Source organism: Ascaphus truei, chromosome 5 (assembly GCF_040206685.1).
Source record: "Ascaphus truei isolate aAscTru1 chromosome 5, aAscTru1.hap1, whole genome shotgun sequence".
In the NCBI taxonomy this organism is placed as follows: domain Eukaryota; kingdom Metazoa; phylum Chordata; class Amphibia; order Anura; family Ascaphidae; genus Ascaphus; species Ascaphus truei.
In genome coordinates this window covers 3,051,183-3,065,984 of record NC_134487.1, presented here as the reverse complement: position 1 = coordinate 3,065,984, position 14,802 = coordinate 3,051,183, and the positions used below count along the sequence as shown (strand labels likewise).

The 14,802-nt window shown below is 57.0% G+C and overlaps 1 protein-coding gene across 4 annotated transcripts in view; it reads right to left on the bottom strand.

Annotated features, from left to right (window-relative positions):
- The window catches only part of ARSA (arylsulfatase A), a 158,896-nt gene that overhangs the window by 84,953 nt on the left and 59,141 nt on the right, over nucleotides 1-14,802 (bottom strand). For all 4 annotated transcript variants that reach the window (XR_012801584.1, XM_075599241.1, XM_075599242.1 and 1 more), the window contains exon 4: nucleotides 13,415-13,633. Coding sequence is in view for 3 of the 4 variants with exons in the window: in XM_075599241.1 (XP_075455356.1) it covers nucleotides 13,415-13,633 (219 nt within the window). In the remaining variant the exon portion in view is untranslated. The remainder of the gene's footprint in view (nucleotides 1-13,414; nucleotides 13,634-14,802) is intronic.

Here is a 14,802-nt window from a genome sequence, read left to right as displayed (position 1 = left end):
TCCCGTGCGAGGCGCAGTGTATACACAGAGCAGTATCTCTCGTGCGAGGCGCAGTGTATACACAGAGCTGTGTCTCCCGTGCGAGGCGCAGTGTATACACAGAGCTGTGTCTCCCGTGCGAGGCGCAGTGTATACACAGAGCAGTGACTCCCGTGCGAGGCGCAGTGCATACACAGAGCTGTGTCTCCAGTGCGAGGCGCAGTGTATACACAGAGCGGTGACTCCCGTGCGAGGCGCAGTGTATACACAGAGCGGTGACTCACGTGTGAGGCGCAGTGTATACACAGAGCTGTATCTCCCGTGCGAGGTGCAGTGTATACACTGTGCAGTATCTCCCATGCGAGGCGCAGTGTATACACAGTGCTGTGTCTCCCGTGCGAGGCGCAGTGTATAGACAGAGCTGTGTCTCCCGTGCGAGGCGCAGTGTATACACTATGCAGTATCTCCCGTGCGAGGCGCAGTGTATACACAGAGCTGTGTCTCCCGTGCGAGGCGCAGTGTATAGACAGAGCTGTGTCTCCCGTGCGAGGCGCAGTGTATACACTATGCAGTATCTCCCGTGCGAGGCGCAGTGTATACACAGAGCAGTATCTCTCGTGCGAGGTGCAGTGTATACACAGAGCAGTATCTCCCGTGCGAGGCGCAGTGTATACACAGTGCTGTGTCTCCCGTGCGAGGCGCAGTGTATACACAGAGCTGTGTCTCCCGTGCGAGGCGCAGTGTATACACAGAGCTGTGTCTCCCGTGCGAGGCGCAGTGTATACACAGAGCAGTATCTCCCGTGCGAGGCGCAGTGTATACACAGTGCTGTGTCTCCCGTGCGAGGCGCAGTGTATACACAGTGCTGTGTCTCCCGTGCGAGGCGCAGTGTATACACAGAGCTGTGTCTCCCGTGCGAGGCGCAGTGTATACACAGAGCTGTGACTCCCGTGCGAGGCGTAGTGTATACACAGAGCTGTGTCTCCCGTGCGAGGCGCAGTGTATACACAGAGCTGTGACTCCTGTGCGAGGCGTAGTGTATACACAGAGCTGTGTCTCCCGTGCGAGGCGCAGTGCATACACAGAGCTGTGTCTCCCGTGCGAGGCGCAGTGCATACACAGAGCTGTGTCTCCCGTGCGAGGCGCAGTGTATACACAGTGCTGTGTCTCCCGTGCGAGGCGCAGTGTATACACAGAGCTGTGTCTCCCGTGCGAGGCGCAGTGTATACACAGAGCTGTGACTCCCGTGCGAGGCGCAGTGTATACACAGAGCTGTGTCTCCCGTGCGAGGCGCAGTGTATACACAGAGCAGTATCTCCCGTGCGAGGCGCAGTGTATACACAGTGCTGTGTCTCCCGTGCGAGGTGCAGTGTATACACAGAGCTGTGTCTCCCGTGCGAGGCGCAGTGTATACACAGAGCAGTATCTCCCGTGCGAGGCGCAGTGTATACACAGTGCTGTGTCTCCCGTGCGAGGCGCAGTGTATACACAGAGCTGTGTCTCCCGTGCGAGGCGCAGTGTATACACAGAGCAGTATCTTCCGTGCGAGGCGCAGTGTATGCACAGAGCTGTGACTCACGTTCGAGGCGCAGTGTATACACAGAGCTGTGACTGCCGTGCGAGGCGCAGTGTATACACAGAGCTGTGACTCCCGTGCGAGGCGCAGTGTATACACAGTGCTGTGTCTCCCGTGCGAGGCGCAGTGTATACACAGAGCAGTATCTCCCGTGCGAGGCGCAGTGTATACACAGAGCTGTGACTCCCGTGCGAGGCGCAGTGTATACACAGAGCTGTGTCTCTCGTGCGAGGCGCAGTGCATACACAGTGCTATGACTCCCGTGCGAGGTGCAGTGTATACACAGAGCAGTATCTCCCGTGCGAGGCGCAGTGCATACACAGAGCTGTGACTCCCGTGCGAGGCGCAGTGTATACACAGAGCTGTGACTCCCGTGCGAGGCGCAGTGTATACACAGAGCAGTATCTCCCGTGCGAGGCGCACTGTATACACAGTGCTGTGTCTCCCGTGCGAGGCGCAGTGTATACACAGAGCTGTATCTCCCGTGCGAGGCGCAGTGTATACACAGAGCCGTATCTCCCGTGCGAGGCGCAGTGTACACAGAGCTGTCTCCCGTGCGAGGTGCAGTGTATACAGAGCTGTGACTCCCGTGCGAGGCGCAGTGTATACACAGAGCTGTGTCTCCCGTGCGAGGCGCAGTGTATACACAGTGCTGTGTCTCCCGTGCGAGGTGCAGTGTATACACAGAACTGTGTCTCCCGTGCGAGGCACAGTGTATACACAGAACTGTGTCTCCCGTGCGAGGCGCAGTGTATACACAGAGCTGTGACTCCCGTGCGAGGCGCAGTATATACACAGAGCTGTGTCTCCTGTGCGAGGCGCATTGTATACACAGAGCTGTGTCTCCCGTGCGAGGCGCATTGTATACACAGTGCTGTGTCTCCCGTGCGAGGCGCAGTGTATACACAGAGCTGTGTCTCCCGTGCGAGGCGCAGTGTATACACAGAGCTGTGACTCCCGTGCGAGGCGCAGTGTATACACAGAGCTGTGTCTCCCGTGCGAGGCGCAGTGTATACACAGAGCAGTATCTCCCGTGCGAGGCGCAGTGTATACACAGTGCTGTGTCTCCCGTGCGAGGTGCAGTGTATACACAGAGCTGTGTCTCCCGTGCGAGGCGCAGTGTATACACAGAGCAGTATCTCCCGTGCGAGGCGCAGTGTATACACAGTGCTGTGTCTCCCGTGCGAGGCGCAGTGTATACACAGAGCTGTGTCTCCCGTGCGAGGCGCAGTGTATACACAGAGCTGTGTCTCCCGTGCGAGGCGCAGTGTATACACAGAGCAGTATCTCCCGTGCGAGGCGCAGTGTATACACAGTGCTGTGTCTCCCGTGCGAGGTGCAGTGCATACACAGAGCTGTGTCTCCCGTGCGAGGCGCAGTGTATACAAAGAGCAGTATCTCCCGTGCGAGGCGCAGTATATACACAGAGCAGTATCTCCCGTGCGAGGCGCAGTGTATACACAGTGCTGTGTCTCCCATGCGAGGCGCAGTGTATACACAGAGCTGTGTCTCCCGTGCGAGGTGCAGTGTATACACTGTGCAGTATCTCCCGTGCGAGGCACAGTGTATACACAGAGCTGTGTCTCCCGTGCGAGGCGCTCTATATGTATAGAGCGGACACTCACGTGCGAGGCGCAGTGTATACACAGTGCTGTGTCTCCCGTGCGAGGTGCAGTGTATACACAGAGCTGTGTCTCCCGTGCGAGGTGCAGTGTATACACTGTGCAGTATCTCCCGTGCGAGGCGCAGTGTATACACAGTGCTGTGTCTCCCGTGCGAGGTGCAGTGTATAGACAGAGCTGTGTCTCCCGTGCGAGGCGCAGTGTATACACTATGCAGTATCTCCCGTGCGAGGCGCAGTGTATACACAGAGCAGTATCTCTCGTGCGAGGCGCAGTGTATACACAGAGCTGTGTCTCCCGTGCGAGGCGCAGTGTATACACAGAGCTGTGTCTCCCATGCGAGGCGCAGTGTATACACAGAGCTGTGTCTCCCGTGCGAGGCGCAGTGTATACACAGAGCAGTGACTCCCGTGCGAGGCGCAGTGCATACACAGAGCGGTGACTCCCGTGCGAGGCGCAGTGCATACACAGAGCTGTGTCTCCAGTGCGAGGCGCAGTGTATACATAGAGCGGTGACTGCCGTGCGAGGCGCAGTGTATACACAGAGCGGTGTCTCCCGTGCGAGGCGCAGTGTATACACAATGCAGTATCTCCCGTGCGAGGCGCAGTGTATACACAGAGCGGTGACTCACGTGTGAGGCGCAGTGTATACACAGAGCTGTATCTCCCGTGCGAGGTGCAGTGTATACACTGTGCAGTATCTCCCATGCGAGGCGCAGTGTATACACAGTGCTGTGTCTCCCGTGCGAGGCGCAGTGTATAGACAGAGCTGTGTCTCCCGTGCGAGGCGCAGTGTATACACTATGCAGTATCTCCCGTGCGAGGCGGAGTATATACACAGAGCTGTGTCTCCCGTGCGAGGCGCTCTATATGTATAGAGCGGACACTCACGTACGAGGCGCAGTGTATACACAGTGCTGTGTCTCTCGTGCGAGGTGCAGTGTATACACAGAGCTGTGACTCCCATGCGAGGCGTAGTGTATACACAGTGCTGTATCTCTCGTGCGAGGCGCAGTGTATACGCAGAGCTGTGTCTCCCGTGCGAGGTGCAGTGTATACACTGTGCAGTATCTCCCGTGCGAGGCGCAGTGTATACACAGTGCTGTGTCTCCCGTGCGAGGCGCAGTGTATAGACAGAGCTGTGTCTCCCGTGCGAGGCGCAGTGTATACACTATGCAGTATCTCCCGTGCGAGGCGCAGTGTATACACAGAGCAGTATCTCTCGTGCGAGGCACAGTGTATACACAGAGCTGTGTCCCCCGTGCGAGGCGCAGTGTATACACAGAGCTGTGTCTCCCGTGCGAGGCGCAGTGTATACACAGAGCAGTGACTCCCGTGCGAGGCGCAGTGCATACACAGAGCGGTGACTCCCGTGCGAGGCGCAGTGCATACACAGAGCTGTGTCTCCAGTGCGAGGCGCAGTGTATACACAGAGCGGTGACTGCCGTGCGAGGCGCAGTGTATACACAGAGCGGTGTCTCCCGTGCGAGGCGCAGTGTATACACAATGCAGTATCTCCCGTGCGAGGCGCAGTGTATACACAGAGCTGTGTCTCCCGTGCGAGGCGCAGTGTATACACAGAGCAGTATCTTCCGTGCGAGGCGCAGTGTATGCACAGAGCTGTGACTCACGTTCGAGGCGCAGTGTATACACAGAGCTGTGACTCCCGTGCGAGGCGCAGTGTATACACAGAGCTGTGACTCCCGTGCGAGGCGCAGTGTATACACAGAGCTGTGACTCCCGTGCGAGGCGCAGAGTATATACAGAGCTGAGTCTCCCGTGCGAGGTGCAGTGTATACACAGAGCTGTCTCCCGTGCGAAGTGCAATGTATACACAGAGCTGTGACTCCCGTGCGAGGCGCAGTGTATACACAGAGCTGTGACTCCCATGCGAGGCGCAGTGTATACACAGAGCTGTGACTCCCGTGCGAGGTGCAGTGTATACTCAGAGCAGTATCTCCCGTGCGAGGCGCACTGTATACACAGTGCTGTGTCTCCCGTGCGAGGCGCAGTGTATACACAGAGCAGTATCTCCCGTGCGAGGCGCAGTGTATACACAGAGCTGTGACTCCCGTGCGAGGCGCAGTGTATACACAGAGCTGTGTCTCTCGTGCGAGGCGCAGTGCATACACAGTGCTATGACTCCCGTGCGAGGTGCAGTGTATACACAGAGCAGTATCTCCCGTGCGAGGCGCAGTGCATACACAGAGCTGTGACTCCCGTGCGAGGCGCAGTGTATACACAGAGCTGTGACTCCCGTGCGAGGCGCAGTGTATACACAGAGCAGTATCTCCCGTGCGAGGCGCACTGTATACACAGTGCTGTGTCTCCCGTGCGAGGCGCAGTGTATACACAGAGCTGTATCTCCCGTGCGAGGCGCAGTGTATACACAGAGCCGTATCTCCCGTGCGAGGCGCAGTGTACACAGAGCTGTCTCCCGTGCGAGGTGCAGTGTATACAGAACTGTGACTCCCGTGCGAGGCGCAGTGTATACACAGAGCTGTGTCTCCCGTGCGAGGCGCAGTGTATACACAGTGCTGTGTCTCCCGTGCGAGGTGCAGTGTATACACAGAACTGTGTCTCCCGTGCGAGGCACAGTGTATACACAGAACTGTGTCTCCCGTGCGAGGCGCAGTGTATACACAGAGCTGTGACTCCCGTGCGAGGCGCAGTATATACACAGAGCTGTGTCTCCCGTGCGAGGCGCATTGTATACACAGAGCTGTGTCTCCCGTGCGAGGCGCATTGTATACACAGTGCTGTGTCTCCCGTGCGAGGCGCAGTGTATACACAGAGCTGTGTCTCCCGTGCGAGGCGCAGTGTATACACAGAGCTGTGACTCCCGTGCGAGGCGCAGTGTATACACAGAGCTGTGTCTCCCGTGCGAGGCGCAGTGTATACACAGAGCAGTATCTCCCGTGCGAGGCGCAGTGTATACACAGTGCTGTGTCTCCCGTGCGAGGTGCAGTGTATACACAGAGCTGTGTCTCCCGTGCGAGGCGCAGTGTATACACAGAGCAGTATCTCCCGTGCGAGGCGCAGTGTATACACAGTGCTGTGTCTCCCGTGCGAGGCGCAGTGTATACACAGAGCTGTGTCTCCCGTGCGAGGCGCAGTGTATACACAGAGCAGTATCTCCCGTGCGAGGCGCAGTGTATACACAGTGCTGTGTCTCCCGTGCGAGGTGCAGTGCATACACAGAGCTGTGTCTCCCGTGCGAGGCGCAGTGTATACACAGAGCAGTATCTCCCGTGCGAGGCGCAGTATATACACAGAGCAGTATCTCCCGTGCGAGGCGCAGTGTATACACAGTGCTGTGTCTCCCATGCGAGGCGCAGTGTATACACTGTGCAGTATCTCCCGTGCGAGGCGCAGTGTATACACAGAGCTGTGTCTCCCGTGCGAGGCGCTCTATATGTATAGAGCGGACACTCACGTGCGAGGCGCAGTGTATACACAGTGCTGTGTCTCTCGTGCGAGGTGCAGTGTATACACAGAGCTGTGACTCCCATGCGAGGCGTAGTGTATACACAGTGCTGTATCTCTCGTGTGAGGCGCAGTGTATACACAGAGCTGTGTCTCCCGTGCGAGGTGCAGAGTATACACTGTGCAGTATCTCCCGTGCGAGGCGCAGTGTATACACAGTGCTGTGTCTCCCGTGCGAGGCGCAGTGTATAGACAGAGCTGTGTCTCCCGTGCGAGGCGCAGTGTATACACTATGCAGTATCTCCCGTGCGAGGCGCAGTGTATACACAGAGCAGTATCTCTCGTGCGAGGCGCAGTGTATACACAGAGCTGTGTCTCCCGTGCGAGGCGCAGTGTATACACAGAGCTGTGTCTCCCGTGCGAGGCGCAGTGTATACACAGAGCAGTGACTCCCGTGCGAGGCGCAGTGCATACACAGAGCTGTGTCTCCAGTGCGAGGCGCAGTGTATACACAGAGCGGTGACTCCCGTGCGAGGCGCAGTGTATACACAGAGCGGTGACTCACGTGTGAGGCGCAGTGTATACACAGAGCTGTATCTCCCGTGCGAGGTGCAGTGTATACACTGTGCAGTATCTCCCATGCGAGGCGCAGTGTATACACAGTGCTGTGTCTCCCGTGCGAGGCGCAGTGTATAGACAGAGCTGTGTCTCCCGTGCGAGGCGCAGTGTATACACTATGCAGTATCTCCCGTGCGAGGCGCAGTGTATACACAGAGCTGTGTCTCCCGTGCGAGGCGCAGTGTATAGACAGAGCTGTGTCTCCCGTGCGAGGCGCAGTGTATACACTATGCAGTATCTCCCGTGCGAGGCGCAGTGTATACACAGAGCAGTATCTCTCGTGCGAGGCACAGTGTATACACAGAGCTGTGTCTCCCGTGCGAGGCGCAGTGTATACACAGAGCTGTGTCTCCCGTGCGAGGCGCAGTGTATACACAGAGCAGTGACTCCCGTGCGAGGCGCAGTGCATACACAGAGGGGTGACTCCCGTGCGAGGCGCAGTGCATACACAGAGCTGTGTCTCCAGTGCGAGGCGCAGTGTATACACAGAGCGGTGACTGCCGTGCGAGGCGCAGTGTATACACAGAGCGGTGTCTCCCGTGCGAGGCGCAGTGTATACACAATGCAGTATCTCCCGTGCGAGGCGCAGTGTATACACAGAGCAGTATCTCTCGTGCGAGGCGCAGTGTATACACAGAGCTGTGACTTCCGTGCGAGGCGCAGTGTATACACAGAGCGGTGACTCACGTGCGAGGCGCAGTGTATACACAGTGCAGTATCTTCCGTGCGAGGCGCAGTGTATACACAGAGCTGTGACTCCCGTGCGAGGCGCAGTGTATACTCAGAGCGGTGTCTCCTGTGTGAGGCGCAGTGTATACAGAGAGCTGTGACTCCCGTGCGAGGCGCAGTGTATACACAGAGCTGTGACTCCCGTGCGAGGTGCAGTGTATACACAGAGCTGTGTCTCCCGTGCGAGGCGCAGTGTATACACAGAGCTGTATCTCCCGTGCGAGGCGCAGTGTATACACAGTGCAGTATCTTCCGTGCGAGGCGCAGAATATGCACAGAGCTGTGACTCCCGTGCGAGGCGCAGTGTATACACAGTGCTGTGTCTCCCGTGCGAGGCGCAGTGTATACACAGTGCTGTGTCTCCCGTGTGAGGTGCAGTGTATACACAGAGCTGTGTCTTCCGTGCGAGGTGCAGTGTATACACAGAGCTGTGTCTCCCGTGCGAGGCGCAGTGTATACACAGAGCTGTCTCCCGTGCGAGGTGCAGTGTATACACAGAGCTGTCACACAGAGCTGTGTCTCCCGTGCGAGGTGCAGTGTATACAGAGAGCTGTATCTCCTGTGTGAGGCGCAGTGCATACACAGAGCTGTGTCTCCCGTGCGAGGCGCAGTGTATACACAGAGCTGTCTCTCGTGCGAGGCGCAGTGTATACACAGAGCTGTGACTCCCGTGCGAGGCGCAGTGTATACACAGAGCTGTCTCTCGTGCGAGGCGCAGTGTATACACAGAGCTGTGTCTCCCGTGCGAGGCGCAGTGTATACACAGAGCTGTGACTCCAGTGCGAGGCGCAGTGTATACACAGAGCTGTGACTCCCGTGCGAGGCGCAGTGTATACACAGAGCTGTGACTCCAGTGCGAGGCGCAGTGTATACACAGAGCTGTGACTCCAGTGCGAGGCGCAGTGTATACACAGAGCTGTGACTCCCGTGCGAGGCGCAGTGTATACACAGTGCTGTGTCTCCCGTGCGAGGCGCAGTGTATACACAGAGCTGTGACTCCCGTGCGAGGCGCAGTGTATACACAGAGCTGTGTCTCCCATGCGAGGCGCAGTGTATACACAGAGCTGTCTCCCGTGCGAGGCGCAGTGTATACACAGAGCTATATCTCTCGTGCGAGGCGCAGTGTATACACAGAGCTGTATCTCTCGTGCGAGGCGCAGTGTATACACAGTGCTGTATCTCCCGTGCAAAACGCAGTATATGCACAGAGCTGTGTCTCCCGTGCGAGGCGCAGTGTATACACAGAGCGGTGACTCCCGTGCGAGGCGTAGTATATACAGAGAGCTGTATCGCTCGTGCGAGGCGCAGTGTATACACAGAGCGGTGACTCACGTGCGAGGCGTAGTATATACAGAGCGGTGACTCACGTGCGAAGCGCAGTGTATACACAGAGCTGTATCTCTCGTGCGAGGCGCAGTGTATACACAGAGCAGTGACTCCCGTGCGAGGCGCAGTGTATACACAGAGCGGTGACTCCCGTGCGAGGCGCAGTGTATACACAGAGTGGTGACTCACGTGCGAGGCGTAGTATATACAGAGCGGTGACTCACGTGCGAGGCGCAGTGTATACACAGAGCTGTATCTCTCGTGCGAGGCGCAGTGTATACACAGAGCGGTGACTCACGTGCGAGGCGCAGTGTATACAGAGCTGTATCTCTCGTGCGAGGCGCAGTATATACACAGAGCGATGAGTCACGTGCGAGGCGCAGTGTATACACAGAGCGGTGACTCACGTGCGAGGCGCAGTGTATACAGAGCTGTGACTCTCGTGCGAGGCGCAGTGTATACACAGAGCTGTGTCTCCCGTGCGAGGCGCAGTGTATACACAGAGCAGTGACTCCCGTGCGAGGCGCAGTGCATACACAGAGCTGTGTCTCCAGTGCGAGGCGCAGTGTATACACAGAGCGGTGACTCCCGTGCGAGGCGCAGTGTATACACAGAGCGGTGACTCACGTGTGAGGCGCAGTGTATACACAGTGCTGTGTCTCCCGTGCGAGGCGCAGTGTATAGACAGAGCTGTGTCTCCCGTGCGAGGCGCAGTGTATACACTATGCAGTATCTCCCGTGCGAGGCGCAGTGTATACACAGAGCTGTGTCTCCCGTGCGAGGCGCTCTATATGTATAGAGCGGACACTCACGTACGAGGCGCAGTGTATACACAGTGCTGTGTCTCTCGTGCGAGGTGCAGTGTATACACAGAGCTGTGACTCCCATGCGAGGCGTAGTGTATACACAGTGCTGTATCTCTCGTGCGAGGCGCAGTGTATACGCAGAGCTGTGTCTCCCGTGCGAGGTGCAGTGTATACACTGTGCAGTATCTCCCGTGCGAGGCGCAGTGTATACACAGTGCTGTGTCTCCCGTGCGAGGCGCAGTGTATAGACAGAGCTGTGTCTCCCGTGCGAGGCGCAGTGTATACACTATGCAGTATCTCCCGTGCGAGGCGCAGTGTATACACAGAGCAGTATCTCTCGTGCGAGGCACAGTGTATACACAGAGCTGTGTCTCCCGTGCGAGGCGCAGTGTATACACAGAGCTGTGTCTCCCGTGCGAGGCGCAGTGTATACACAGAGCAGTGACTCCCGTGCGAGGCGCAGTGCATACACAGAGGGGTGACTCCCGTGCGAGGCGCAGTGCATACACAGAGCTGTGTCTCCAGTGCGAGGCGCAGTGTATACACAGAGCGGTGACTGCCGTGCGAGGCGCAGTGTATACACAGAGCGGTGTCTCCCGTGCGAGGCGCAGTGTATACACAATGCAGTATCTCCCGTGCGAGGCGCAGTGTATACACAGAGCAGTATCTCTCGTGCGAGGCGCAGTGTATACACAGAGCTGTGACTTCCGTGCGAGGCGCAGTGTATACACAGAGCGGTGACTCACGTGCGAGGCGCAGTGTATACACAGTGCAGTATCTTCCGTGCGAGGCGCAGTGTATACACAGAGCTGTGACTCCCGTGCGAGGCGCAGTGTATACTCAGAGCGGTGTCTCCTGTGTGAGGCGCAGTGTATACAGAGAGCTGTGACTCCCGTGCGAGGCGCAGTGTATACACAGAGCTGTGACTCCCGTGCGAGGTGCAGTGTATACACAGAGCTGTGTCTCCCGTGCGAGGCGCAGTGTATACACAGAGCTGTATCTCCCGTGCGAGGCGCAGTGTATACACAGTGCAGTATCTTCCGTGCGAGGCGCAGAATATGCACAGAGCTGTGACTCCCGTGCGAGGCGCAGTGTATACACAGTGCTGTGTCTCCCGTGCGAGGCGCAGTGTATACACAGTGCTGTGTCTCCCGTGTGAGGTGCAGTGTATACACAGAGCTGTGTCTTCCGTGCGAGGTGCAGTGTATACACAGAGCTGTGTCTCCCGTGCGAGGCGCAGTGTATACACAGAGCTGTCTCCCGTGCGAGGTGCAGTGTATACACAGAGCTGTCACACAGAGCTGTGTCTCCCGTGCGAGGTGCAGTGTATACAGAGAGCTGTATCTCCTGTGTGAGGCGCAGTGCATACACAGAGCTGTGTCTCCCGTGCGAGGCGCAGTGTATACACAGAGCTGTCTCTCGTGCGAGGCGCAGTGTATACACAGAGCTGTGTCTCCCGTGCGAGGCGCAGTGTATACACAGAGCTGTGACTCCAGTGCGAGGCGCAGTGTATACACAGAGCTGTGACTCCCGTGCGAGGCGCAGTGTATACACAGTGCTGTGTCTCCCGTGCGAGGCGCAGTGTATACACAGAGCTGTGACTCCCGTGCGAGGCGCAGTGTATACACAGAGCTGTCTCTCGTGCGAGGCGCAGTGTATACACAGAGCTGTGTCTCCCGTGCGAGACGCAGTGTATACACAGAGCTGTGACTCCAGTGCGAGGCGCAGTGTATACACAGAGCTGTGACTCCCGTGCGAGGCGCAGTGTATACACAGTGCTGTGTCTCCCGTGCGAGGCGCAGTGTATACACAGAGCTGTGACTCCCGTGCGAGGCGCAGTGTATACACAGAGCTGTGTCTCCCATGCGAGGCGCAGTGTATACACAGAGCTGTCTCCCGTGCGAGGCGCAGTGTATACACAGAGCTATATCTCTCGTGCGAGGCGCAGTGTATACACAGAGCTGTATCTCTCGTGCGAGGCGCAGTGTATACACAGTGCTGTATCTCCCGTGCAAAACGCAGTATATGCACAGAGCTGTGTCTCCCGTGCGAGGCGCAGTGTATACACAGAGCGGTGACTCCCGTGCGAGGCGTAGTATATACAGAGAGCTGTATCGCTCGTGCGAGGCGCAGTGTATACACAGAGCGGTGACTCACGTGCGAGGCGTAGTATATACAGAGCGGTGACTCACGTGCGAGGCGCAGTGTATACACAGAGCTGTATCTCTCGTGCGAGGCGCAGTGTATACACAGAGCAGTGACTCCCGTGCGAGGCGCAGTGTATACACAGAGCGGTGACTCCCGTGCGAGGCGCAGTGTATACACAGAGCGGTGACTCACGTGCGAGGCGTAGTATATACAGAGCGGTGACTCACGTGCGAGGCGCAGTGTATACACAGAGCTGTATCTCTCGTGCGAGGCGCAGTGTATACACAGAGCGGTGACTCACGTGCGAGGCGCAGTGTATACAGAGCTGTATCTCTCGTGCGAGGCGCAGTATATACACAGAGCGATGAGTCACGTGCGAGGCGCAGTGTATACACAGAGCGGTGACTCACGTGCGAGGCGCAGTGTATACAGAGCTGTGACTCTCGTGCGAGGCGCAGTGTATACACAGAGCTGTGACTCTCGTGCGAGGCGCAGTGTATACACAGAGCGATGAGTCACGTGCGAGGCGCAGTGTATACACAGAGCGGTGACTCCCGTGCGAGGCGCAGTGTATACACAGTGCTGTGTCTCCCGTGCGAGGCGCAGTGTATACACAGTGCTGTGTCTCCCGTGCGAGGCGCAGTGTATACACAGAGCGGTGACTCCCGTGCGAGGCGCAGTGTATACACAGAGCGGTGACTCCCGTGCGAGGCGCAGTGTATACACAGAGCTGTGACTTCCGTGCGAGGCGCAATGTATACACAGAGCTGTATCTCTCGTGCGAGGCGCAGTGTATACACAGAGCGGTGACTCACGTGCGAGGCGCAGTGTATACACAGAGCGGTGACTCACGTGCGAGGCGCAGTGTATACACAGAGCTGTGTCTCTCGTGCGAGGCGCAGTGTATACACAGAGCGTGACTCACGTGCGAGGCGCAGTGTATACACAGAGCGGTGACTCACGTGCGAGGCGCAGTGTATACACAGAGCGGTGACTCATGTGCGAGGCGCAGTGTATACACAGAGCTGTGTCTCTCGTGCGAGGCGCAGTGTATACACAGAGCGGTGACTCCCGTGCGAGGCGCAGTGTATACACAGAGCGGTGACTTCCGTGCGAGGCGCAGTGTATACACAGAGCGGTGACTCCCGTGCGAGGCGCAGTGTATACACAGAGCGGTGACTCACGTGCGAAGCGTAGTACAGGAAGAAGGGCTTCTGCTCGTGCACAGCCGCGCGGATGAAGACTTTGCTGAAGTCCTGATAAAGTGACACAAGTTCTGTGAAGTTCACCGGCTGTTGCACGATTTTCTCCTGGAGAAACAGAGGGAGCAGCGCCTCCCCCAGGTCGCACGTCCCCACGCACGGCGTGTCCGGCGGGAAACACACCAAGTGCTGACAGGGACCCTGCAAAGTGACACGCATACCTCTCACTATTACCCCAACACACCGCTGCTAATACCTCTCACTATTACCCCAACACCCTGCTGCTAATACCTCTCACTATTACCCCAACACACCGCTGCTAATACCTCTCACTATTACCCCAACACCCCGCTGCTAATACCTCTCACTATTACCCCAACACACCGCTGCTAATACCTCTCACTATTACCCTAACACCCCGCTGCTAATACCTCTCACTATTACCCCAACACACCGCTGCTAATACCTCTCACTATTACTCCAACACCCCGCTGCTAATACCTCTCACTATTACACCCCAACACCCCGCTGCTAATACCTCTCACTATTACACCCCAACACCCCGCTGCTAATACCTCTCACTATTAAACCCCAACACCCCGCTGCTAATACCTCTCACTATTAAACCCCAACATCCCGCTGCTAATACCTCTCACTATTAAACCCCAACACCCCGCTGCTAATACCTCTCACTATTACACCCCAACACCCCGCTGCTAATACCTCTCACTATTACACCCCAACACCCCGCTGCTAATACCTCTCACTATTACACCCCAACACCCCGCTGCTAATACCTCTCACTATTACACCCCAACACCCCGCTGCTAATACCTCTCACTATTACACCCCAACACCCCGCTGCTAATACCTCTCACTATTACACCCCAACACCCCGCTGCTAATACCTCTCACTATTACCCCAACACCCCGCTGCTAATACCTCTCACTATTACCCCAACACCCCGCTGCTAATACGTCTCACTATTACCCCAACACCCCGCTGCTAATACCTCTCACTATACACCCTAACACCCTGCTGCTAATACCTCTCCCTATACACCCTAACACCCCGCTGCTAATACCTCTCACTATACACCCTAACACCCCGCTGCTAATACCTCTCCCTATACACCCTAACACCCCGCTGCTAATACCTGTCCCTATACACCCTAACACCCCGCTGCTAATACCTCTCCCTATACACCCTAATATCCTGCTACTAATACCTCTCCCTAACACCCCGCTGCTAATACCTCTCCCTATAAACCCTAACATCCCGCTGCTAATACCTCTCCCTATACACCCTAACATCCCGCTGCTAATACCTCTCCCTATACACCCTAACATCCCACTACTAATACCTGTCC